The 26756-nt window shown below is 34.5% G+C and overlaps 1 protein-coding gene across 3 annotated transcripts in view; it reads right to left on the reverse strand.

Moving 5' to 3' along the window:
• The window catches only part of LOC149787914 (protein O-linked-mannose beta-1,2-N-acetylglucosaminyltransferase 1-like), a 164523-nt gene that overhangs the window by 55719 nt on the left and 82048 nt on the right, over positions 1 to 26756 (reverse strand). For all 3 annotated transcript variants that reach the window (XM_089974161.1, XM_089974160.1, XM_089974162.1), the window contains exons 18-21: positions 12106 to 12182; positions 11007 to 11100; positions 9640 to 9689; positions 5629 to 5755 (exon numbers count right to left, since the gene is read on the reverse strand). In XM_089974161.1, the coding sequence (XP_089830287.1) occupies positions 5629 to 5755; positions 9640 to 9689; positions 11007 to 11100; positions 12106 to 12182 (348 nt within the window). The remainder of the gene's footprint in view (positions 1 to 5628; positions 5756 to 9639; positions 9690 to 11006; positions 11101 to 12105; positions 12183 to 26756) is intronic.

The following is a 26756-nucleotide window of genomic DNA, read 5'->3' on the forward strand; positions in this document are numbered from 1 at the left end:
TATTTCAGTATGCTGCATGCCTGATTTGTCTTATTTCAGTATGCTATGTGCCTGATTTGTCTTATTTCAGTATGATATGTGCCTGATTTGTCTTAGTTCTGTATGCTGCATGCCTGATTTGTCTTATTTCAATATGCTATGTGCCAGATTTGTTTTATTTCAGTATGCTATGTGCCTGATTTGTCTTATTTCAGTATGCTATGTGCCTGATTTGTCTTATTTCAGTATGCTGTATGTCTGATTTTGTCTTATTTCAGTAAGCTGTGTGCCTAATTTGATTTATCTTATTTCAGGTTTCTGCATGCCTGATTTGTCTTATCTCAGTATGATATGTGCCTGATTTGTCTTATATCAGCATGCCATGTGCCTGATTTGTCTTATTTCAGTTTGCTATGTGCCTGTTTGTCTTATTTCAGTATGCTATGTGCCTGATTTGTCTTATTTCAGTATGATATGTGCCTGATTTGTCTTATTTCATTTTTCTGCATGCCTGATTTGTCTTATTTCAGTATGCTGAATGTCTGATTTTGTCTTATTTCAGTAAGCTGTGTGCCTAATTTGATTTGTCTTATTTCATTTTTTCTGCATGCCTGATTTGTCTTATTTCAGTATGCTGAATGTCTGATTTTGTCTTATTTCAGTAAGCTGTGTGCCTAATTTGATTTGTCTTATTTCATTTTTCTGCATGCCTGATTTGTCTTATTTCAGTATGCTATGTGCCTAATTTGTCTTATTTCAGTACGCTGAATGTCTGATTTTGTCTTATTTCAGTAAGCTGTGTGCCTAATTTGATTTGTCTTATTTCAGTTTGCTATGTGCCTGTTTGTCTTATTTCAGTATGCTATGTGCCTGATTTGTCTTATTTCAGTATGCTATGTGCCTAATTTGTCTTATTTCAGTATGCTGAATGTCTGATTTTGTCTTATTTCAGTAAGCTGTGTGCCCAATTTGATTTGTCTTATTTCATTTTTCTGCATGCCTGATTTGTCTTATTTCAGTATGCTATGTGCCTGATTTGTCTTATTTCAGTATGCTATGTGCCTGATTTGTCTCATTTCAGTATGCTGTATGTCTGATTTTGTCTTATTACAGTAAGCTGTGTGCCTAATTTGATTTGTCTGATTTCATTTTTCTGCACGTTTTATTTGTCTTGTCTCAGTATGATATGTGCCTGATTTGTTTTATTTCAGTATGCTGCATGCCTGATTTGTCTTATTTCAGTATGCTGTGTGCCTGATTTGTTTTATTTCAGTATGCTATGTGACTAATTTGTCTTATTTCAACTGATATTTTGTGATTTTTTTCTTCTTTTTATTCCTTTAAACCAGGTGTGTGAAACTTGCAGCCCATATGCAACCCAGTCCTTCACATTGTGCAGCCTGTGGCCATGTAGGCAGTCCTTTTGAAAATATGCATTTTAACTAACAATTATTCCCTTTTTCTGCATTGTTCTCTAATGATGTTTTATGTATCTATCACAATATCAACTATCTTATTTAACAATATTATAACAACCATGTAATAATAATGTTATTAGACTGTAATATAATAATTGTGTTGGTCTTTCAGATTTAATTATTAAACTGATTTTGCTCATGCAGCTCACAACCTTAAACATTTTATCTGTTTTGGCCACCAGCCAAAAAAGTTTGGACACCCCTACTATAAACTGTCTTTAACACAAAAAGTCATACAGATATCTGTCATAAAGAATATATGTCACTATAAAATCAAGAAGTAATTTATAGAAATCAGAAATGATTTAAGTAAAAAAAATTAAGTTTAGGTATAAAAAGAAATGACACACTGGCATTTACAATTATCTGATATTTTATGTCTTAGATTTATTTAAAAATTCAGCTATAAATTATGATGTCTCAAAGAGCCTAACTATTGCATTATTAGGAATACCAAGAAAACTGATGGAAGATCTCTGCATTTTCTGTTCATAACATTATGAAGCAATAATTTCAATTAAATTAAACTATTATTTGTTGCAGAAGCATAAACATAAATGGATAACTCCTAGCTCTTGGAAAAAAATTTTAAAAAATGAATAAAAACACTTTTAACATTAAGTTGTTGACAGAAAATAATCTGATGCAGAAAAAATTAATAAATTAAACATTTATCTCTGCTCAATGTGATTTTAGTTTCAGCCAAGCAATTTAATGAATGACATGCTACAGAATATTGTCTTAACACAAAAATCACTTTGTGGTTAAATTAAAGCAGTTTCTAAATATATTTACTAGACTGATTCATTTTCAAAGTAAAATTACCAGTAGATAAACAAGAAATCAATTCTATGCTTGTATTATTTACAATGATATTTTTTTGTTTGGCTCATTTTTTTAATAATATACAATGTGAAAATGGTTCCTAAGTACTAAAATTATGCATAAAGCATGCAACAATTAATTTAAAAGAACTTTAAATCTATACCTTTAAAATTGTTGCATATTTTAGATTTAATTTATATTTGATTTAAGTTGTATTTGATTTGATTTGATTGTGGGTTTTGGAATCTTTTTATTTTCTTTACATGTCAATATAAAGTAATTTTGTTTACAAGGAATTTGATATTTTCCAGAAAAGTCAGTTTGACCTGAATCTTTCTATAAATACCTAAAAACAGAAACAATTGTTTCTATTTTTGGCTTAGTTCCTGGCCTTGATTGAGCGTCAAGTAAATAACTTTTTTCAAGGAGTAAAATGATTGGTTATTATCAAAGACATACAGGAGCTATGTGACTTTTACATGTCAACATGATCACGTCATCGTCTATTTTGCAATTAGGCATTTCCAAAATTGCAAAATACACCTCTCCCTCAATAAATCATACACAACAGGGTCCACAAACATAGACTACACTATAAAAGAGTTACCGCGGGACCTCCAAAAATTGAAAAAAAATCGCTTTGACATAGAAAACACCGTAAGGAGGGGGGAAACCAGCGTTCGGGAACTGGGCTGTTTAATGACTGAATCCTCATTTTACAATCACATTGATAATAATTTTTAATAATGCACTTTTTCTAATGAAGTTGTTCATTATTATGTTAAAAAAACAATTTTTCATCAAAATATCCAACATATGAAAGATCGTTCCAACTGGTTTGAACAACCATCAAGTGTACACGAAAATCTGTGCATTACGTCACTGCTTTTTGTTTTCTTTATGAATCTGGTTCCCATAGTGGTGTTTAATAGTATCTTGCCACATCAGTAGTCCATAATTTGGGAACTAGACTAACTGTTGATACACCACCAAACAAGATTCCTTTTTATCAAAAACACACGACATTTTTTCGTGACAGTTAGTACAATGTTAAGGTTGTGATTTCACTGGGAGTAATAATGAAATTTCTTATCACCCCTGAGGATATCTCTAAATGCCAGTTCAAGAATTCTCTGAACCTCGCTTGCCCACAATGGTCCACATCTGTGAAATCAAGCTTGATATTTTACGAAGTATTCATTTCACTTGGCTGCCTTGTTATCTATGATCACAGTTATGAAAGAGTCGGTTAATTTATGGTAGTTTCTCTTACATACACAATAACGTTTACTACAGTGTTCGACTGATCAAATGAAGTGAGTTCACCCGACATATGACCGAGGCCGCTAGATTTTAAGTTAGTCCAATTTTTCTGCCTTTTAACTTTTCTTTTATTCCACCTCCTTTTTTTAATTCAAAATTAACATGATAATACAAAGGAGGCCAGCTTTCAATTCAGTGCAACAATACAATAAATACTTCCACAATTCAGTTATCAAAACATGGTCAGCACTTAATTAGGTTCTCAGAGAAACGCTCATGGACATAGCTGTTACGGTAGATTGACGCATTGTATGTTTAATTACAAGAGGACATACTGCATTTATGATGATTACACTTAAAAGGAACTAAAAGATGGAACTAGAACAAAAATTTCAATTGATAAAAAATTATTTAATTTGTATTTATTTATTAAAGTACTGCCTCCACTCTGTGTAAGTGACATTTTCATTTATCTAAATTTCCTTACATATCGTTAAGTGTGGTGTACTAGGAATGTTGTTTGGAAAGAAAATGTAAAAAATTGTATGAGCTATTTTTAAATTTAATATTTCATAGTGTTCATTAAAATTTCCAGGTCCTATCTAACGTTTTCAACAATAAAACGAGCGATACATCAAAGTTTCCGTTACCAATTTTGATCACGATTTTCTTCAAGTTCAACAAATAGGGATACATTTTTGGTTTTTTTTCGGGTTTAAAAAATGGGAGCCACGGCTGACAGGGCACGAGTTATTGAAGGATTGGTGTACTTAGTATTAATAGTGATGTTTAGAGAGAGAGATCTCAGAGTCCGGGCTTTTAAACATTTGGTGTCAAGTTGTTTTCTTCTGTTGTGACCAGTAAAGAAGTATTTAAATTTTGGAGTTTTTGAGTTATATGTTAATTCTTCTTCTGATTACTTAGGCTCTAGAAGATTAATTCATTTCTTTGGAAATATTATTGTATTCATACAGAACTCTTGAACAAGGATATTTCTTGAAAATTTTATTTGGATTTCCAAAACTGGAGGATAAATTATTGTGTTTTTACAAGGTACTGTAGACTTCAACACAGTACAGACTACAGCATATGTCATCACCTTCCATCTCGAATTCTTTGTCGGGACTCAAACTTGGAATCATTAGAACATTTCAGTATTAGGACTTCAAAAACTTTATTCGTGGATTATTCTTGTATTATTCTTGGATTCAATTCTGCAAACTGTAAGTTCTCATATTTACAGTATTTTTCCAGGGAAATAAATTATGTCATATTTTTCAAAGCTTGTTGTTTTCACTCTTTCTTGTGTTACTGTTTATTCTAGCCTAAACAAGTAACAAAATGTAACTTAAAATTACTTATGCATATAGCATATGAGATTAAAAGTATTTGTAAATCTATACTATTAAAATGTAACATTAATAAGACATTTTTATTCTATTATATTAAGTTATATATGATGGTACAAGAATGTAACTTTGATAAGAATATTTTTATTCGATTATAAAATTTAAATATGATTTTACAATTAGATTTTAACATATAATTTGAGTATCAGTGTTTCTTTAATTGAGACACTTGTTTCTATGCTTTCCATGTTAACTTATAAGCATACAAAATATGAAGTAAATATATTAGGTGGTTAATTATAGGAATTGAATGGCTTATGTTTGAGACTTGCTTAGGAAAGTAAAAGTGCATGTTTATTTTTTAGACCTGCTTCTGAAAGCAAAAGGGCACAGGCATTAAATGGCTTCATTCTGAACCTACTATGAAAGCAAAAGGTCGTGGGAATTGTATGGCTTATTTTTTAGACTTACTTTGAGTGCAAAAGGTTATAGGAACTGAATGCTTTTGTCTTATTTTTGAGACAAACTCTAAAAAGCAAAAGGTCATATTAACAGCTTATATGTCAGACTTACTTCTGAAAGCTAAATGTCATAGGAATTGAATGGCATATTTTCAAGATAGGTTTATCTTTGAGGTCAGCTTAGCACTTGCATTTTTTGAGTATAACAAACTATCTGAGATTAAATAACACAACAAAAAGCTAAGATAGTGACACAAGACAAAAAGAACTTACCATTATAATTGAAAGCTGAGATGGCAAACAAAGTTTCATCCCTTTCAAAGATAGGGGCACACTGTGCCATGAAATAGAGGAAATCCGAGGCAAGAAGAAGTTCCTCTTCCAGTACTATCACGTGTGCCTGTCAATTCATTAATATATAATGCTACGTAAAAGCTCACTAAATACTTGAACATATTTTTATTCTTAAGTGAAAAATCCATATGAAATTAACCAACTGTTATGTGTTTGCTTACCTTCCCATTTGATGTGCCCTCTTACTGATTTAAAAAAATAAAAAGCATCAAGGATATAAAAAATGCACAAAACGTAGTAATTTCATTCATGAATTTATAACTCTGATTTGTCATCAGAGGGTCCAAACAGTCATCTTGTTTGCTTTTTAACCCAACAAACCACTCAGTGACCTTTTCTGATTTCTAAAACTCCATTTTTAGTAAATATTTTAAAGTCTGCATCCAATATATACAATGTTTAGTTTTAACATTCTAAAACCAATGAACAAATAAAAAAGAGCAACTTTTGTATATATGTATTCCAACTAAATCACTTCTGCTGTCTTACTAAACAGATTTGACCACACAACTATGGCAACCATAATATTAAAGAAACTCCAATTTTGTTCGCAAAGCCAACAAGTTGACATTGTTAGGGACCCTCTGCAGACAATCAGGTTAGCATTGACAAAGTGTTCATTTTTTTTATGTCCTGATGATTTTCATATCAAAAATCGGTATAAGGTATAAACAAACAAGAGGGTAAGTGAATACTATAGATTCTAGTTATCACTTGACATCAAAATGCAATATTTTGTTTAATAATTCACTCAGATATGTTCAAAAGTATGACTTACATTACATTATGATACCCTGACAATATATTCATGCTCATACTTTGTGTTATGTTGATTATGCTCATACCTTGTGTTATGTTGATTATGCTCATACCTTGTGTTATGTTGATTATGCTCATACCTTGTGTTATGTTGATTATGCCCATACCTTGTGTTATGTTGATTATGCTCATACCTTGTGTTATGTTGATTATGCTCATACCTTGTGTTATGTTGATTATGCCCATACCTTGTGTTATGTTGATTATGCTCATACCTTGTATTATGCTGAATATGCTTATTATGCTCATAATTGGTGTTATGTTGATTATGCTCAAAACGTTACATTATTGTGCTCATACTCTGTGATTATTCATATATCTTCTGTCATATTATTCTCATACATTGTGTTATATTGTGCTGACACCTTGTATGATTTTATTATGCTCATAATTTGTGTGGTATTATTTGTGTAATAGCAAAAATATGAGAGAAGTATACAAAACCTCATAATAACGAACCAAGTCAATAATTATGATTTGGTCTGCATGTAGGTTGTATCTGGAAATGATTATGAAATATTTCTTTCTACAATAATGATTATTCTCACTATTTCAGATGGTTTCAGAAACAACAATATTCAATCAAGAAGTTCCTTTCCTATGTCAATAAATAGTCTTATTTTTTGTAAGACTGTAAGTTTTCAACAACAGAACTACAACAACTTGATCAGCTAATGGAACTACAACAACCTGTACAGCAATGGAACCTGTACAGCTAATGAAACTACAACAACCTGTACAGCAATGAAGCCTGTACAGCAATGGAACTATAACCTGTACAGTAATGGAACTACAACAACCTGTACAGCAATGGAACTACAACAACCTGTACAGCAATGGAACCTGTACAACTAATGGAACTACAACAACCTGTGCAGCAATGGAACTACAACAACCTATACAGCATTGGAACTACCACAACCTGTACAGCTAATGGAACTACAACAACCTGTATAGCTAATGGATCTACAACAACCTGTACAGATAATGGAACTACAACAACCTGTTCAGCAATGGAACTATAACAACCTGTACAGCAAAGGAACTACAACAACCTGTACAGCTAATGGAACTACAATGACCTGTACAGGTAATGGAATTACAACAACCTGTACAGCAATGGAACTAGAACAGCCTATACAGTAATGGAACCTGTACAGATAATGGAACAACAACAACCTGTACAGCTAATGTCATTACAACATGTACAGCTAATGGAACTACAACAACCTGTACAGCTAATGGAACTACAACAACCTGTACAGCAATGGAACTACAACAACCTGTATAGCTAATAAATCTACAACAACCTGTTTAGCAATGGAACTACAACTACCTGTACAACTAATGGAACTACTAAGACAACGATCTCATAAAATTTAAGCTGACAGTTATTCTACAGGCCTGTGAAGAATGCTACAATGTGTATGACATGATTTCCATAACTTTAATTCAAAATGTTCACTATTGATAAAAAGTACCAAACATTTTTACAAAGTCATAATATCATCACTGCCATCACTGCTGATAAAGTGAATGTGCTTTTATCCAGCTAACTGCTAATAATGTGCATGTGCTTATGTCCATCTAAATGCTAATAATGTATCCATGCTTATATCCAGCTAAATGCTAATAATGTGCCTGTGCTTATATCCAGCTAAATGATAATAATGTGACTGTGCTTATATCCAGCTAAATGATAATAATGTGCCTTTGATTATATCAGCTAACTGCTGATAAAGTGTCTGTGCTTATATCCAGCTAACTGCTAATAATGTGCCTGTGCTTATATCCAGCTAAATGCTAATAATGTGCCTGTGCTTATATCCAATTGACTGCTGATAAAGTGTAAGTGCTTATATCCAGCTAACTGCTAATAATGTGTACATGCTTATATCCAGCTAACTGCTAATGTGCCTGTGCTTATATCCAGCTAAATGCTAATAATATGCCTGTGCTTATATCCAGCTAACTGCTGATAAAGTGGATGTGCTTATATCCAGCTAACTGCTGATGAAGTGGATGTGCTTATATCCAGCTAACTGCTAATAATGTGCCTGTGCTTGTATCCAGCTAAATGCTATTAACGTGCCTGTGCTTATATCCAGTTGAGTGCTGATTAAGTGTCTGTGATTATATCCAGATAACTGCTAATAATGTGTCCATGCTTATATCCAGCTAACTGCTAATAATGTGTCCATGCTTATATCCAGCTAACTGCTGATAAAGTGATGTGCTTATATCCAGCTAAATGCTGATAAAGTGGATGTGCTTATATCCAGCTAATTGCTGATAAAGTGGATGTGCTTATATCCAGCTAAATGCTAATAAAGTGTCTGTGCTTATATCCAGCTAAATGCTGATAAAGTGGATGTGCTTATATCCAGCTAAATGCTAATAATGTGCCTGTACTTATATCCAGCTAAATGCTAATAATGTGCCTGTGCTTATATCCAGCTAAATGCTAATAATGTGCCTGTGCTTATATCCAGCTAAATGCTAATAATGTGCCTGTGCTTATATCCAGCTAACTGCTGATAAAGTGGATGTGCTTATATCCAGCTAAATGCTAATAATGTGCCTGTACTTATATCCAGCTAAATGCTAATAATGTGCCTGTGCTTATATCCAGCTAAATGCTAATAATGTGCCTGTGCTTATATCCAGCTAAATGCTAATAATGTGCCTGTGCTTATATCCAGCTAACTGCTGATAAAGTGGATGTGCTTATATCCAGCTAACTGCTAATGTGCCTGTGCTTATATCCAGCTAAATGATAATAATGTGCCTGTGCTTATATCCAGCTAAATGCTAATAATAATATGCCTGTGCTTATATCAAGCTAAATGCTAATAAAGTGTCTGTGCTTATATCCAGCTAACTGCTGATAAAGTGGATGTGCTTATATCCAGCTAACTGCTGATAAAGTGGATGTGCTTATATCCAGCTAACTGCTAAAGTAGGCAGAACAAACTCTATAACAACTTAGTATTCAAAGACTTTTTTGAATTTTTAAAATGGATTGTTTATTGAAGATTTATCTGTAAGCTATCCTTAAGCTGTGAGGGTTTGACACCAAATGTTTACATGTACATAACAACTGCTACTTACAGCTAATGGATATAGTGTCCAAACTGCTTCTAAAGCTTTGTTCATTTGCTCTGAAAATTTAAGTGGTTAAATATGTTTAATGTCCTGTCCATTATTACTATAATACACACTGTCTGACTCAAAAGATGTCCAAATGATATTAGAGAAAAAAAATTGGTTGAACTGACAATACTAAATCATGATTGTAGCTCTGTTGTTTACAGATAACAACAAAATGATCAAAAAACAAAAGACTGAGTTAATATGATGAGTTACAGGCAATAGCTATAGAATGATCAAAAATCAAAAGGCTGAGTTAACATGAGCTACAGGCAAGAGCTACAGAAAGAACCAAAACCAAAATACTGGGTTAATATGATGAGTTACAGGCAAGAGCTATAGAATGATCAAAGCAGGATTAGTATTCTATTGATAAATTAACTCGGTAATAGGAAGATTTGATGATTTATGAATTTATGCTGTTATGGATAGCACATATTCTTCTTTTAAAATATATGAAAGAATTAGCTGATATACCGATAATCAAATTCAACAGGATACATTTTCATTAGACAATAAAAGTCTTTATAAAATTTCCCAAGATGCTCTATCATCCAAGATTTTAATCGTGAATATTTAGAAATATGAAACATATAACTTAATGCAATCTGACTGATGAAGGCATCAATAGTTCACCCTAGTTTAGACTTAAGAGTCAAAATCAAAGGGACAGAATTCATTTTACCCTAAATATGGCCCAGAAATCCCTTGGTCAGATTTGAAATTTGTAAATACATTTTAACATTCATATAATAAATGGAAGAAAAATGATTTCAAAGTTTTGCAGTTTGATCCACGGTCACAGAGACTGATATAGAAAACTGTAAACTACATAAAAAGAAATAATTTAACAAAGGGGCAAATGAATTGTAGGACATAATCATAAATTCAAAGTCTTTGAAATCTGATATGAACAGAAAAGAAATTATAAAAAAAATTATACACCACTCAAGCTTAAATGATTTAACATTCATTTTGCCTGGTGGAAACAAATCTACTGTAGTTTCTTTTATCATCAAGAGCAAATTTTATAAAACTAACAAAACTGATAGCGAACTAATACCATCATATAAAAATCTATTATGTTCATACACATCTATCACAGCTTAATATTAAATTATTGCAGTATGATTTGCAGATGGAGTGACTGAGCTGAATGAAAGCATGGCAGACATATTTTGACTGTCTGGACTGGTTCATGACTTTGTACATACTTCATTGCAGAAGCTGAATAATGAACCAGAAATGACCGTGAACAAATGCCTGTTACCTGAATATGTGATGCTACTATGGAGAGAATGGTTTCTGATACCAAAGAGACCTGTTACCTGAATATGTGATGCTACTAGGGAGAGAATGGTTTCTGATACCAAAGAGACCTGCTAGTTCTGCATGTTCTGGGAACTTATCATCAAATGCAACCTGTAATAAAGAACAAGTTACTTGACTTCTACGGAAGAAAATTTTATAAATCAAACTGAAAAAAATACAATAAACACTACATCATCGAACTGTCATATCAAAATATATTTTGAAAGTCCCTTTCACTTGTTGTGACCTTGACATTTGAGCTATTGACCCCAAAATATATAGGTGATTTTCTTGTCTCAAAGACAAGCAATTTAGAAACTTATGTTTAGTCATGGTCTGTGGCTATTTTAAAGAAAGAGTTTTCTTTCCTGCAGTGCCTCTATTCTTGACCTTTGAAACCCCAAATCAAAAGGTGTCTTTCTTGTCTGAAAAGCATGCCATCTACAAGTTTATTCATGTCATGTGGTACAGTACGTAGCTTTGTTGAAATAATTTTTCATTTTTTTCTGTCTCTGTGACCTTCAGCTTTGACCTTTCGACCCCTAAATGAACAGGTATTTTACTTGCCTCAAATTCAAGCCATCTACAACGTTTCATCAAAGCTGGTGATATAGTCCTTAAGATATTGCACAAAGCCATTTTTCTAACAGCCATTGTGACCTTGATATTTGACCTTTTATACCCCAAAACAAAACATATCTATTTTATCTCAAATGCAAACCATTTAAAAAGTTTGGTCAAGGTGTCTAGAATACAAGTCAATTTATTGTATGGAAAGATTTTCCTTCATAAAGTCCCTGCAATATTGATCTTTCAATATTTTGAGCTAAAATAGTGCTCTTCCTTGCCCCAAAATGCAATATACTTACAAAGTTTGGTAACAGTAGATGGTGAACAACTCGAGTCATTGATTGGAAATGAACGGGAACATAGTTACAGACATATGGTATCAGTGTGTAAAACAATAATGATGAACATAATTACTTAACTGTCACTTACAACATGGATTATAATAGTTAAGAAAAATAATGGAATCAGTAAGTTTCTTTTCACTCAGATCTAAATAAACTTGAAAAGATTAACGGCCTAGTAAATAGTAAGTTTAAAAATACTTACCACAATATATTTTGGGTCAACCCCTGGTTGCATTAGTGTTGTCTCTAATAATTTGACCAAAGCATTGTGGTTCATACCTGCAAGGGAAGTAATTAAATCTTGCAGTCCTGTCAGTGTTAGAGTGTCATTAAACTGTACAAGGTATTGACCCCACGTTCATTTTACTGATATACTCACAAATATATTGATCATGTATGGTTTGCCTAAAGAAAATTATTGCAGGAAAGGAAATTCTGTTTCTTTGAGAATACCCATCCAGTCATAGTAAAATACTGTCTCTGAATGCAGCTGTCTTTGATTGATGCAAAAAACCTTTTCGGATTGTATGTCAAACACATGAAGGGAAGTAACTCTACATACTACCTCCCCCCAGGTGAGCACCTGAAGCCCAGAAGTTTACCAATTTAAGCTTGAGCACATTCTATAGGATGCTTGCTTTTGCATGGAAGGATGGGAGGGACAGATATTAATATGACTAGGGAACCATAAAAATTAATTTCTCCATCAAATATATTACTCAATTATATTAACATTGGCAGAATAAGCATGAGGATGAAACACTTGAGCACAAAACCTCTACTCACCTCACCCTGTAGAAGCATGATGACTGCTCTGCTGAAAGGATGAATGTAGTACAAACAAAGGCCATTTGTTTATATTAGTGCAAAGGAGATCACTGTGGGGTCCAGCAGCTGGCTATTGCCTAATATGCAAATTCTTCCCCAACAAATCTATGAGGTCATGCCTTGGAAACAAGGTTATGCTTTCAAGGAACATGGCATGATAACTGACTGGGCAGCAACCAGTGACCCAGTGAAATTCAGCTCTTTCCTTTACAAGGGCATGACCATTAAATAACAGCTTGGAGAACAAGGTGAATGAATTGGGCCAGGATAGGTCAAAACTGTAAAAGTTGGACAGACCTTTGTTGTAACCAATATCTTTCCTTGATGTTTGAACATGCACAAAATCATGTCATCATATACCTTGATGATGTCAGGGGCTAACCTTATTCCTCAAAGTGCAAAAGAAACAAGCTGATCAAATGGGGAATGGAAGCTATGAGTGGTGTAATGTGGTAACTGTGACAACAGTAGGTGAAAATCCACCAATTTCTGTCATTCTTTTAAACTGGAGTTCCTTCTAGCTGTTGAGATCTTATCCAAGAATGATGATATGTTGTTGTTATTATGGATTTAATACCATTTTTCAGCACAATATAGGCTATACATGGCAACCAGTATGTTTGGTGGAGGAAGAACCAATGAAAAAAGGGAAGCTACTGGCAACATTTTCTCACACAGATTCAGCCCAAGACTCAAACCCCTGTAGACAGTGATGAGATATCAGTGATCTGTAAAGGCGTGCCCCTTAGACCACTTGGAGGGGGGGGGATGCAAAACTTCTTTGTACATAAGGTGTACCTGACAAGGTCCAAGCATTAAGGAGAACTTTCTCAAAACATGGAGTGGATAATGCTACCTCAGCTGCTTGAGCATTGTGAGAGTTGCTATGACTTTCCTGGGTACATCTTGTATACGTTTGAGTAGATCAGTGACCCAGGATCTATCCCATCAAAACATGTAACAAAAACTAATTGCAAGCCTTGATCCTCATCTTCTGGATTAGTTTTGGTATTAAATGCATTGGGGGTAAAAAAAAAAGAGACTGGCCCATATAATCTCACAGCCGATTGACATAGCATTTATAGCCTTGCCCTCAAGGTCCTAGGATGAGGAGACCAAGGCAGTGTACTTACAGATAATGACATGCAGTTGGACATTTTCCAAAGACATTCACTCCCTGTCTTGCTTTTTTGCTACTGAGGCAAGAAGAAGAGGAATTCAGTTGGGATCATATCTGATGATATAAGTGACCTAAGATCAGGTGCCTATAATGTGAGGATGCATATTAGGGTAACTAAGACTGGGCATGTCCACCTCTGTATTGAGCAGGCAGAAGAGTTTACGAAACTCCCTTGCTGTCATGTATGTCCTGGTGGACAGCCTCAACACATGATGACACAGTTGATATATCTGGGAGGAAGATGAACCTGGATGAGGTGAATTTGAGACCTTGATGAATGAAAAGGTCTGACTATTCCACATCCACTATCAACTCTCATATCCTGAACCAAAACCAAACTTATACAGGCAGAATGCAAACTAAATAATGTGATGTGATGTGATGTGATTTTTGATTTTTAACGTAGCTTTAACAATTTTTCAGTCATATTGCTACGATGTCTGCAATGTGGCAGTTTATAGTGATGTCTAGCACTGGGGCATCATGCCGCAGACATGTAGCACGATGTCCCACCCAGTCACATTATCCTGACACCAGGCCGACCAGTCCTAACACTAGCCTCTTAATGCTGAACGCCAAGTGAGGCAGCTGTTAGTACCATTTTTTAAGTCTCTGGTATGACTCGGCCGGGGATCGAAAACCCACGACCTCCCACATCCGAGGCGGACGCTCTAACCACTAGGCCACCGGAGCGGTCAAACTAAATAATGACAAAACTTATAAATACAAAAAGCAGTCATCTTAGTTTATAACAATTTATTGACACAGTAATTTAACAAGAATTTGTAATTCTACGTGACCTGTTTTTGATTATTCCGATTATAAAGCAATTTTAATAGCATACCGGGTACCATAATTCATATACAAGTCGATGCAATTTCAATGACATAATCCATATATAAGCCGATTTGGAGTATAAGATGAAGACCTGACTTTCAAGTCAAAAAGTATTGACTTATAGGCCGGAAAATACTGTATGGTCTGAGGCCACATGGTTGGTAACCTGGCAGGGGCAAGGAGAGGTACTCTGTAAATAGTTACTTCTCTTTGTCTAGATTATAGATGGAAAGGTTTTATTTTTGTCTTTTAGTGAGGGCTGAATTTAGAAGTCACAGAGATTGTTTCCTAATGCTAATGTGATCGGGCAGTTTATTCAACTGAGAAACAGGAGGGCTTAGTTTCACCTTTGGTTCAATTTCTTTCCAGAATGTACCAGCAAAGATATGAAACATGCAAATCCTTTATGATTATCACTCTTATGTAATTAATCACCACAATGAATACAATGAAAAGAAATACATCTGAAAAATAGAGTTTTCCTTACAATTTGAATACCCTTAAATTATTCACCGAGTTTTACAAATTTACTGTTTTGGATCATGTATTAGTCCAGGTTTCCTCCAACCTTCTCCGTCCTTTGCTTCATATTTGGACATTTATGTTGTGGTCAAAGGTTCCAGTGCATCCCCTAACGAAATACGGAATTGGCCAAAATCATGCATGGGTAGCTGCTTACTACTGGGTTTAGCAAATTAAACCTACAGTGGAATAAAATACACCTCGTGGTTTGGCAATCATGTGAGCAGAATCTGTTCCTAAATACTTAATTGGTTGATATGTTCACTTATTAAAATTACAAATGATGCTGTCAGATTTTATAATGTTGCTGTTATAGGATTTAATGCCATTTTTCAGCACAATCTAGGCTATACATGAGTTGTTATTATGGGGTATAATGTCCTTTTTTGGCACAAGACAGGCTATACATGACGGCCAGTATAAATGGTAGAGGAAGAACCCTGGAAAACCCCGGAAAGAACCATCCACTAACATGAAGCTACTGACAAGCTTTCTCACATATCCACATTAGCCGAGCCTGAGACTCAAACCCACTCATATAGCAGAGGCGAGATGACAGTGATCCGGAATGGTGACTGCTTTATACCACTTGGCCACTCAGGACCCTGATTTTATAATTACAAACAGTTTAAACAGTTATGTCTGAGAACACTGATTTCAAAAAGGTTGTGTCTGAAACAAGGTTACCTAATTATGCAAGCCCTATGTAAAGTGACCACCCTATGTTGCAAGTACTGATTCAGCAAATTTCAATATTTACAATGGTGACGCACTTTATCTTAGAGCACCAATATAACCCATTCAAATATCAAAAACAGTTTGGAAAGATTAGAGGAAACATGGACCATTCGTTTACCATGAATTCATTTATTTTCAAGGGTAAGAATTTCCATGGCAGACCTGCCACCCCTGACGAGTCAATCTCAGTAAGGCAGTTGATTTTTTCCGCAAGATTGACCAGTTTTCAGTAAGGTGTAATAAAAAATCAATAACTGCTATTGTAAAGCTGGAAAACATAATTAAAAATTTGATGCAGTGGCGATAAACATTATGTTCAACTGAAAAGTTTGTGAAGTATGTGTATACTTTATTTACCCCTAGTACAGTTGCACAGACTCTATTTCCAAATCATATGCAACTCATGGCTTGTTCCTATCTCTCAACTTGACGTAATTCTTGGAAATTGTTTTTCCATTTCACATGATGACGGTAATCATATCTAACACCATGAGACATATAAAAATTAGCATGTGATTTCAATAAACATAATTGTGTCCTTTCCAGCTTTTATTCACAAGAATCTGAATACTCCTTTTTATTCTTATGTGTTGATTATTAACACTTTTTAGAAGCTTATTTTCCCTTTCATCTTAAACATGCATCGTTTTCTGGATGCAATTTTTAAAAATTTAATATGCAGACACTTTGCATGAACAAATAGGTGCAGTTGAAAGTGTCTGGGTTGCTGCTGTAAAGTTAGTCTGGTTCCCTGACTAATTTCACAAATTCTAATATGAAACCCAGATGCAGATTAAACAAGGATGAACCAACTATCCAGATTTTTGTCAACAATAATTTTTCCGTTGTTTTTACTAGCATGCCATCAGTCCGTATTTTAAGGGTAATTTTCATAAGACCCATGGCAAAATCGTAAGGGTTGGCAGGTCTGCCATGGTCGTAGAAAATGTTTTAGCAGCATCAATACTTAGATGTGTGAATCAAGGACAGGTGCTATTCTTTGCAAAGAAGAATCACATTTTTTAATTTGTTGTAAGTAGCCACCATAAGAATCCCAAAAATTGGTACAACACAAAAGATAATTAATTTACAACAATGTAAATGTGCATGCACAACTTTACACTGATTGATGTCCAATTTGAATGGTTTGCTACTTAGATTACATTACACAACCCTAATTTGCAAGTTAAATAACAGTTGCGTTCAAGTGGCATGTGAAATTATCATCATAATTAGGAGTTATGCTTGTGATTGGCAAAATAAATAAAATAGTGCAAAGGCATACATACAGTGGAAGTAAAGCTCTATGGAGCGATCAATCAAATGTTGAAAAACTTCAATGTTTTGGCTTTTGAATACAACACTATACCATGTCTGCTGATGTCACCTATTGAGGAATGAATGCCAAATCTCTTAATATTACCTATAGAGATTTGAATGCCATGTCTGTTGATATTACCTATAGAGATTTTATTGCCATGCCTGTTGGTGTCACCCATAGAGATTTGAATGCCATGTCTGTTGATATTACCTACAGAGATGTGAATGTCATGTCTGTTGATATTACCTATTGAGATATAAATGCCATGTCTGTTGATATTACCTATAGATATTTTATTGCCATGTCTGTTGATGTCACCTATAGAGATCTGAATGCTATGTCTGTTGATATTACCGATAGAGATTTGAATGCCATGTCTGTTGATATTACCTATAGAGATTTGAATGCCATGTCTGTTGATATTACCTATAGAGATTTGAATGCCATGTCTATTGATACTGCCTTGGAGAGTTGAATGCCATGTCTGTTGATATCACCTACAGAGATTTGAATGCCATGTCTGTTGATATTACCTATAGATATTTTATTGCCATGTCTGTTGATATCACCTATAGAGATCTGAATGCTATGTTTGTTGATATTACCTATAGAGATTTGAATGCTATGTCGTTGATATTACCTATAGAGATCTGAATGCCATGTCTGTTGATATTACCTATAGAGATCTGAATGCCATGTCTGTTAATATTGCCTTAGAGAGTTGAATGCCATGTCTGTTGATACTACCTAAAGAGACTTCAATGTCATGTCTGTTGATATGACCTTAAAGAGTTGAATACCATGTCCGTTGATATTACCTATAGAGATCTGACTGCCATGTCTGTTGATATATTACCTATAGAGATTTGAATGCCATGTCTGTTGATATTACCTTAGAGAGTTGAATGCCATGTCTGTTGATATTACATATAGAGATCTGAATGCCATGTCTGTTGATATATTACCTATAGAGATTTGAATGCCATGTCTGTTGATATATTACCTATAGAGATTTGAATGCCATGTCTGTTGATATTGCCTTAGAGATTTATTGCCATGTCTGTTGATGTCACCCATAGAGATTTGAATGCCATGTCTGTTGATATTACCTATACAGATTTGAATCCCATGTCTGTTGATATTACCTTAGAGAGTTGAATGCCATGTCTGCTGATATCACCTTAGAGAGTTGAATACCATGTCTAATCATATTACCTACAGATTTCAATACCATGTCTGTTGATATTACCTTAGAGAGTTGAATGCCATGTCTGTTGATATTACCTACAGAAATGTGAATGTCATGTCTGTTGATATTACCTATTGAGATATAAATGCCATGTCAGTTGATATTATCCATAGAGGTATGAATGTCATGTCTGTTGATATTACCTATAGAGATCTGAATGCCATATCTGTTGATATTGCCTTAGAGAGTTGAATGCCATGTCTGTTGATATCACCTTAAAGAGTTGAATACCATGTCTAATGATATTACCTTAGAGAGCTGAATGCCATGTCTGTTGATATTACCTATAGAGATTTGAATGCCATGTCTGTTGATATTACCTATAGAGATTTTATTGCCATGTCTGTTGGTGTCACCCATAGAGATTTGAATGCCATGTCTGTTGATATTACCTATAGAGGTTTTATTGCCATGTCTGTTGATGTCACCCATAGAGATTTGAATGCCATGTCTGTTGATATTACCTATACAGATTTGAATGCCATGTCTGTTATTACCTATAGAGATCTGAATGCCATGTCTGTTGATATTACCTATAGATATTTTATTGCCATGTCTGTTGATGTCACCTATAGAGATCTGAATGCTATGTCTGTTGATATTACCTATAGAGATTTGAATGCCATGTCTGTTGATATTACCTATAGAGATTTGAATGCCATGTCTGTTGAAACTGCCTTAGAGAGTTGAATGCCATGTCTGTTGATATCACCTACAGAGATCTGAATGCCATGTCTGTTGATATTACCTATAGATATTTTATTGCCATGTCTGTTGATATCACCTATAGAGATCTGAATGCTATGTCTGTTGATATTACCTATAGAGATCTGAATGCTATGCCTGCTGATATTACCTATAGAGATCTGAATGCCATGTCTGTTGATATTACCTGTAGAGATCCGAATGCCATGTCTGTTAATATTGCCTTAGAGAGTTGAATGCCATGTCTGTTGATATTACCTATAGAGATTTGAATGTCATGTCTGTTGATATCACCTTAGAGAGTTGAATACCATGTCTAATGATATTACCTAGAGATTTGCATACCATGTCTGTTGATATTACCTTAGAGAGTTGAATGCCATGTCTGTTGATATTATCAACAGAGATGTGAAAGTCATGTCTGTTGATATTACCTATTGTGATATAAATGCCATGTCAGTTGATATTACCTATAGAGATCTGAATGCCATATCTGTTGATATTGCCTTAGAGAGTTGAATGCCATGTCTGTTGATATTACCTATAGAGATGTGAATGCCATATCTGTTGATATTCCCTATAGAGATCTGAATGCCATGTCTGTTGATATTACCAATAGAGGTATGAATGCCATGTCTGTTGATATCACCTATAAAGATCTGAATGCTATGTCTGTTGATATTACCTATAGAGATCTGAATGCCATGTCTGTTGATAATACCTATAGAGATCTGAATGCCATGTCTGTTCATATTGCCTTAGAGAATTGAATGCCATGTCTGTTGATATTACCTATAGAGATTTGAATGACATGACTGTTGATATCACCTTAGAGATTTGAATGTCATGTCTGTTGATATCACCTTAGAGAATTCAATACCATGTCTATTGATATTACCCAGAGATATGAATACCATGTCTGTTGATATTACCTTAGAGAGTTGAATGCCATGTCTGTTGATATTAACTATAGAGATCTTAATGTCATGTCTGATGATATTACCTATAGAGATTTGAATACCATGTCTGTTGATATTGCCTTAGAGAGTTGAATGCCATGTCTGTTGATATTACCTATAGAGATCTGAATGCCATGTCTGTTGATATTACCAATAGAGGTATGAATGCCATGTCTGTTGATATCACCTATAGAGATCTGAATGCTATGTCTGTTGATATTAACTATGGAGATCTGAATGCCATGTCTGTTAATATTGCCTTAGAGAGCTGAATGCCATGTCTGTTGATATTACCTATAGAGATTTGAATGTCATGTCTGTTGATATCACCTTAGAGAGTTGAATACCTTGTCTGTTGATATTACCTATAGAGATTTGAATGTCATGTCTGTTGATATCACCTTAGAGAGTTGAATACCATGTCTGTTGATATTACCTATAGAGATTTGAATGTCATGTCTGTTGATATTACCTTAGAGAGTTGAATGACATGTCTGTTGATATTACCTATAGAGATTTGAATACCATGTCTGTTGATATTACCTTAGAGAGTTGAATGCCATGTCTGTTGATATTACCTACGGAGATGTGAATGTCATGTCTGTTGATATTACCTATTGAGATATAAATACCATGTCAGTTGATATTACCTATAGAGGTATGAATGTCATGTCTGTTGATATTACCTATAGAGATCTGAATGCCATATCTGTTGATATTGCCTTAGAGAGCTGAATGCCATGTCTGTTGATATTACCTATAGAGATCTGAATGCCATGTCTGTTGATATTACCATTAGAGGTATGAATGCCATGTCTGTTGATATTACCTATAGAGATTTTAATGCCATGTCCGTTGATATCACCTATAGAGAGTTGAATGTCATGTCTGTTGATAATACCTTAGAGAGCTGAATGCCATGTCTGTTGATATTACCTACAGAGATGTGAATGCCATGTCTGTTGATACTACCTATAGAGATGTGAATGCCATGTCTGTTGATATTACCAATAGAGATTTTAATGCCATGTCTGTTGATATTACCTTAGAGAGTTGAATGCCATGTCTGTTGATATTACCTACAGAGAGTTGAATGTCATGTTTGTTGATATTACCTATTGAGATATAAAAGCCATGTCAGTTGATATTATCTATAGAGGTATGAATGTCATGTCTGTTGATATTACCTATAGAGATCTGAATGCCATATCTGTTGATATTGCCTTAGAGAGTTGAATGCCATGTCTGTTGATATTACCTATAGAGATGTGAATGCCATATCTGTTGATATTACCTATAGAGATCTGAATGCCATGTCTGTTGATATTACCATTAGAGGTATGAATGCCATGCCTGTTGATATTACCTATACAGATTTTAATGCCATGTCCGTTGATATTACCTATAGAGAGTTGAATGTCATGTCTGTTGATATTACCTTAGAGAGCTGAATGCCATGTCTGTTGATATTACCTACAGAGATGTGAATGCCATGTCTGTTGATATTACCTATAGAGATGTGAATGCCATGTCTGTTGATATTACCTATAGAGATTTTAATGCCATGTCTGTTGATATTACCTTAGAGAGTTGAATGCCATGTATGTTGATATTACCTACAGAGAGTTGAATGCCATGTCTGTTGATATTACCTACAGAGATGTGAATGCCATGTCTGTTGATATTACCTATAGAGATGTGAATGCCATGTCTGCTGATATTACCCATAGAGATTTTAATGCCATGTCTGTTGATATTAACTATAGAGATCTCAATGCCATGTCTGTTGATATTACCTATAGAGATCTGAATGCCGTGTCTCTTGATATTACCTACAGAGATGTGAATGCCATGTCTGTTGATATTACCTATAGAGATTTTAATGCCATGTCTGTTGATATTACCTATAGAGATCTGAATGCCATGTCTGTTGATATTACCTACAGAGATGTGAATGCCATGTCTGTTGATATTACCTATAAAGATTTGAATGCCATGTCAGCTGATATTACCAATAGAGATGTGAATGCCATGTCCGTTGATATTACCTAAAGAGATTTGAATGCTATGTCTGTTGATGTTACCAATAGAGATTTGAATGCCATGTCTGTTGATATTACCTTAGAGAGCTGAATGCCATGTCTGTTGATATTACCTATAGAGATGTGAATGCCATGTCTGTTGATATTACATATAGCGATTTGAATGTTATGTCTGTTGATATTACCTACAGAGATGTGAATGCCATGTCCATTGATATTACCTAGAGATTTGAATGTCATGTCTGTTGATATTACCTATAGGGATCTGAATGCCATGTCTGTTAATATTGCCTTAGAGAGTTGAATGCCATGTCTGTTGATATTACCTACAGAGATTTGAATGTCATGTCTGTTGATATCACCTTAGAGAGTTGAATACCATGTCTAATGATATTACCTAGAGATTTGAATACCATGTCTGTTGATATTACCTTAGAGAGTTGAATGCCATGTCTGTTGATATTATCTACAGAGATGTGAAAGTCATGTCTGTTGATATTACCTATTGTGATATAAATGCCATGTCAGTTGATATTACCTATAGAGATCTGAATGCCATATCTGTTGATATTGCCTTAGAGAGTTGAATGCCATGTCTGTTGATATTACCTATAGAGATGTGAATGCCATATCTGTTGATATTACCTATAGAGATCTGAATGCCATGTCTGTTGATATTACCAATAGAGGTATGAATGCCATGTCTGTTGATATCACCTATAAAGATCTGAATGCTATGTCTGTTGATATTACCTATAGAGATCTGAATGCCACGTCTGTTGATAATACCTATAGAGATCTGAATGCCATGTCTGTTAATATTGCCTTAGAGAGTTGAATGCCATGTCTGTTGATATTACCTATAGAGATTTGAATGACATGTCTGTTGATATCACCTTAGAGATTTGAATGTCATGTCTGTTGATATCACCTTAGAGAGTTGAATACCATGTCTATTGATATTACCTAGAGATATGAATACCATGTCTGTTGATATTACCTTAGAGAGTTGAATGCCATGTCTGTTGATATTACCTATAGAGATCTTAATGTCATGTCTGATAATATTACCTATAGAGATTTGAATACCATCTCTGTTGATATTGCCTTAGAGAGTTGAATGCCACGTCTGTTGATATTGCCTATAGAGATCTGAATGCCATGTCTGTTGATATTACCAATAGAGGTATGAATGCCATGTCTGTTGATATCACCTATAGAGATCTGAATGCTATGTCTGTTGATATTACCTATAGAGATTTGAATGCTATGTCTGTTGATATTACCTATAGAGATCTGAATGCCATGTCTGTTGATATTAACTATGGAGATCTGAATGCCATGTCTGTTAATATTGCCTTAGAGAGCTGAACGCCATGTCTGTTGATATTACCTATAGAGATTTGAATGTCATGTCTGTTGATATCACCTTAGAGAGTTGAATACCATGTCTGTTGATATTACCTATAGAGATTTGAATGCCATGTCTGTTGATATTACCTACGGAGATGTGAATGTCATGTCTGTTGATATTACCTATTGAGATATAAATGCCATGTCAGTTGATATTACCTATAGAGGTATGAATGTCATGTCTGTTGATATTACCTATAGAGATCTGAATGCCATATCTGTTGATATTGCCTTAGACAGCTGAATGCCATGTCTGTTGATATTACCTATAGAGATGTGAATGCCATATCTGTTGATATTACCTATAGAGATCTGAATGCCATGTCTGTTGATATTACCATTAGAGGTATGAATGCCATGTCTGTTGATATTACCTATAGGGATTTTAATGCCATGTCCGTTGATATTACCTATAGAGAGTTGAATGTCATGTCTGTTGATATTACCTTAGAGAGCTGAATGCCATGTCTGTTGATATTACCTACAGAGATGTGAATGCCATGTCTGTTGATATTACCTATAGAGATGTGAATGCCATGTCTGTTGATATTACCTACAGAGAGTTGAATGTCATGTCTGTTGATATTACCTTAGAGAGCTGAATGCCATGTCTGTTGATATTACCTACAGAGATGTGAATGCCATGTCTGTTGATATTTCCTATAGAGATGTGAATGCCATGTCTGTTGATATTACCTATAGAGATTTTAATGCCATGTCTGTTGATATTACCTTAGAGAGTTGAATGCCATGTCTGTTGATATTACCTACGGAGATGTGAATGTCATGTCTGTTGATATTACCTATTGAGATATAAATGCCATGTCAGTTGATATTACCTATAGAGGTATGAATGTCATGTCTGTTGATATTACCTATAGAGATCTGAATGCCATATCTGTTGATATTGCCTTAGAGAGTTGAACGCCATGTCTGTTGATATTACCTATAGAGATGTGAATGCCATATCTGTTGATATTACCTATAGAGATCTGAATGCCATGTCTGTTGATATTACCATTAGAGGTATGAATGCCATGTCTGTTGATATTACCTATAGAGATTTTAATGCCATGTCCGTTGATATTACCTATAGAGAGTTGAATGTCATGTCTGTTGATATTACCTTAGAGAGCTGAATGCCATGTCTGTTGATATTACCTACAGAGATGTGAATGCCATGTCTGTTGATATTACCTATAGATATGTGAATGCCATGTCTGTTGATATTACCTATAGAGATTTTAATGCCATGTCTGTTGATATTACCTTAGAGAGTTGAATGCCATGTATGTTGATATTACCTACAGAGAGTTGAATGCCATGTCTGTTGATATTACCTACAGAGATGTGAATGCCATGTCTGTTGATATTACCTATAGAGATGTGAATGCCATGTCTGCTGATATTACCTATAGAGATTTTAATGCCATGTCTGTTGATATTAACTATAGAGATCTGAATGCCATGTCTGTTGATATTACCTATAGAGATCTGAATGCCGTGTCTCTTGATATTACCTACAGAGATGTGAATGCCATGTCTGTTGATATTACATATAGAGATTTTAATGCCATGTCTGTTGATATTACCTAAATAGATCTGAATGCCATGTCTGTTGATATTACCAACAGAGATGTGAATGCCATGTCTGTTGATATTACCTATAAAGATTTGAATGCCATGTCAGCTGATATTACCTATAGAGATGTGAATGCCATGTCCGTTGATATTACCTAAAGAGATTTGAATGCTATGTCTGTTGATGTTACCAATAGAGATTTGAATGCCATGTCTGTTGATATTACCTTAGAGAGCTGAATGCCATGTCTGTTGATATTACCTATAGAGATGTGAATGCCATGTCTGTTGATATTACCTATAGCGATTTGAATGTTATGTCTGTTGATATTACCTACAGAGATGTGAATGCCATGTCCATTGATATTACCTAGAGATTTGAATGTCATGTCTGTTGATATTACCTATAGGGATCTGAATGCCATGTCTGTCAATATTGCCTTAGAGAGTTGAATGCCATGTCTGTTGATATTACCTATAGAGATTTGAATGTCATGTCTGTTGATATCACCTTAGAGAGTTGAATGCCATATCTAATGATATTGCCTAGAGATTTGAATACCATGTCTGTTGATATTACCTTAGAGAGTTGAATGCCATGTCTGTTGATATTATCTACAGAGATGTGAAAGTCATGTGTTTTGATATTACCTATTGTGATATAAATGCCATGTCAGTTGATATTACCTGTAGAGATCTGAATGCCATATCTGTTGATATTGCCTTAGAGAGTTGAATGCCATGTCTGTTGTTATTACCTATAGAGATGTGAATGCCATATCTGTTGATATTACCTATAGAGATCTGAATGCCATGTCTGTTGATATTACCAATAGAGGTATGAATGCCATGTCTGTTGATATCACCTATAAAGATCTGAATGCTATGTCTGTTGATATTACCTATAGAGATCTGAATGCCATGTCTGTTGATAATACCTATAGAGATCTGAATGCCATGTCTGTTAATATTGCCTTAGAGAGTTGAATGCCATGTCTGTTGATATTACCTACAGAGATTTGAATGACATGTCTGTTGATATCACCTTAGAGATTTGAATGTCATGTCTGTTGATATCACCTTAGAGAGTTGAATACCATGTCTATTGATATTACCTAGAGATATGAATACCATGTCTGTTGATATTACCTTAGAGAGTTGAATGCCATGTCTGTTGATATTACCTATAGAGATCTTAATGTCATGTCTGATGATATTACCTATAGAGATTTGAATACCATGTCTGTTGATATTGCCTTAGAGAGTTGAATGCCACGTCTGTTGATATTACCTATAGAGATCTGAATGCCATGTCTGTTGATATTACCAATAGAGGTATGAATGCCATGTCTGTTGATATCACCTATAGAGATCTGAATGCTATGTCTGTTGATATTACCTATAGAGAGTTGAATGTCATGTCTGTTGATATTACCTTAGAGAGCTGAATGCCATGTCTGTTGATATTACCTACAGAG

The sequence above is a fragment of the Sinohyriopsis cumingii genome, chromosome 11, assembly GCF_028554795.1.
Source record: "Sinohyriopsis cumingii isolate HCF-2022 chromosome 11, ASM2855479v2, whole genome shotgun sequence".
Lineage (NCBI taxonomy): Eukaryota > Metazoa > Mollusca > Bivalvia > Unionida > Unionidae > Sinohyriopsis > Sinohyriopsis cumingii.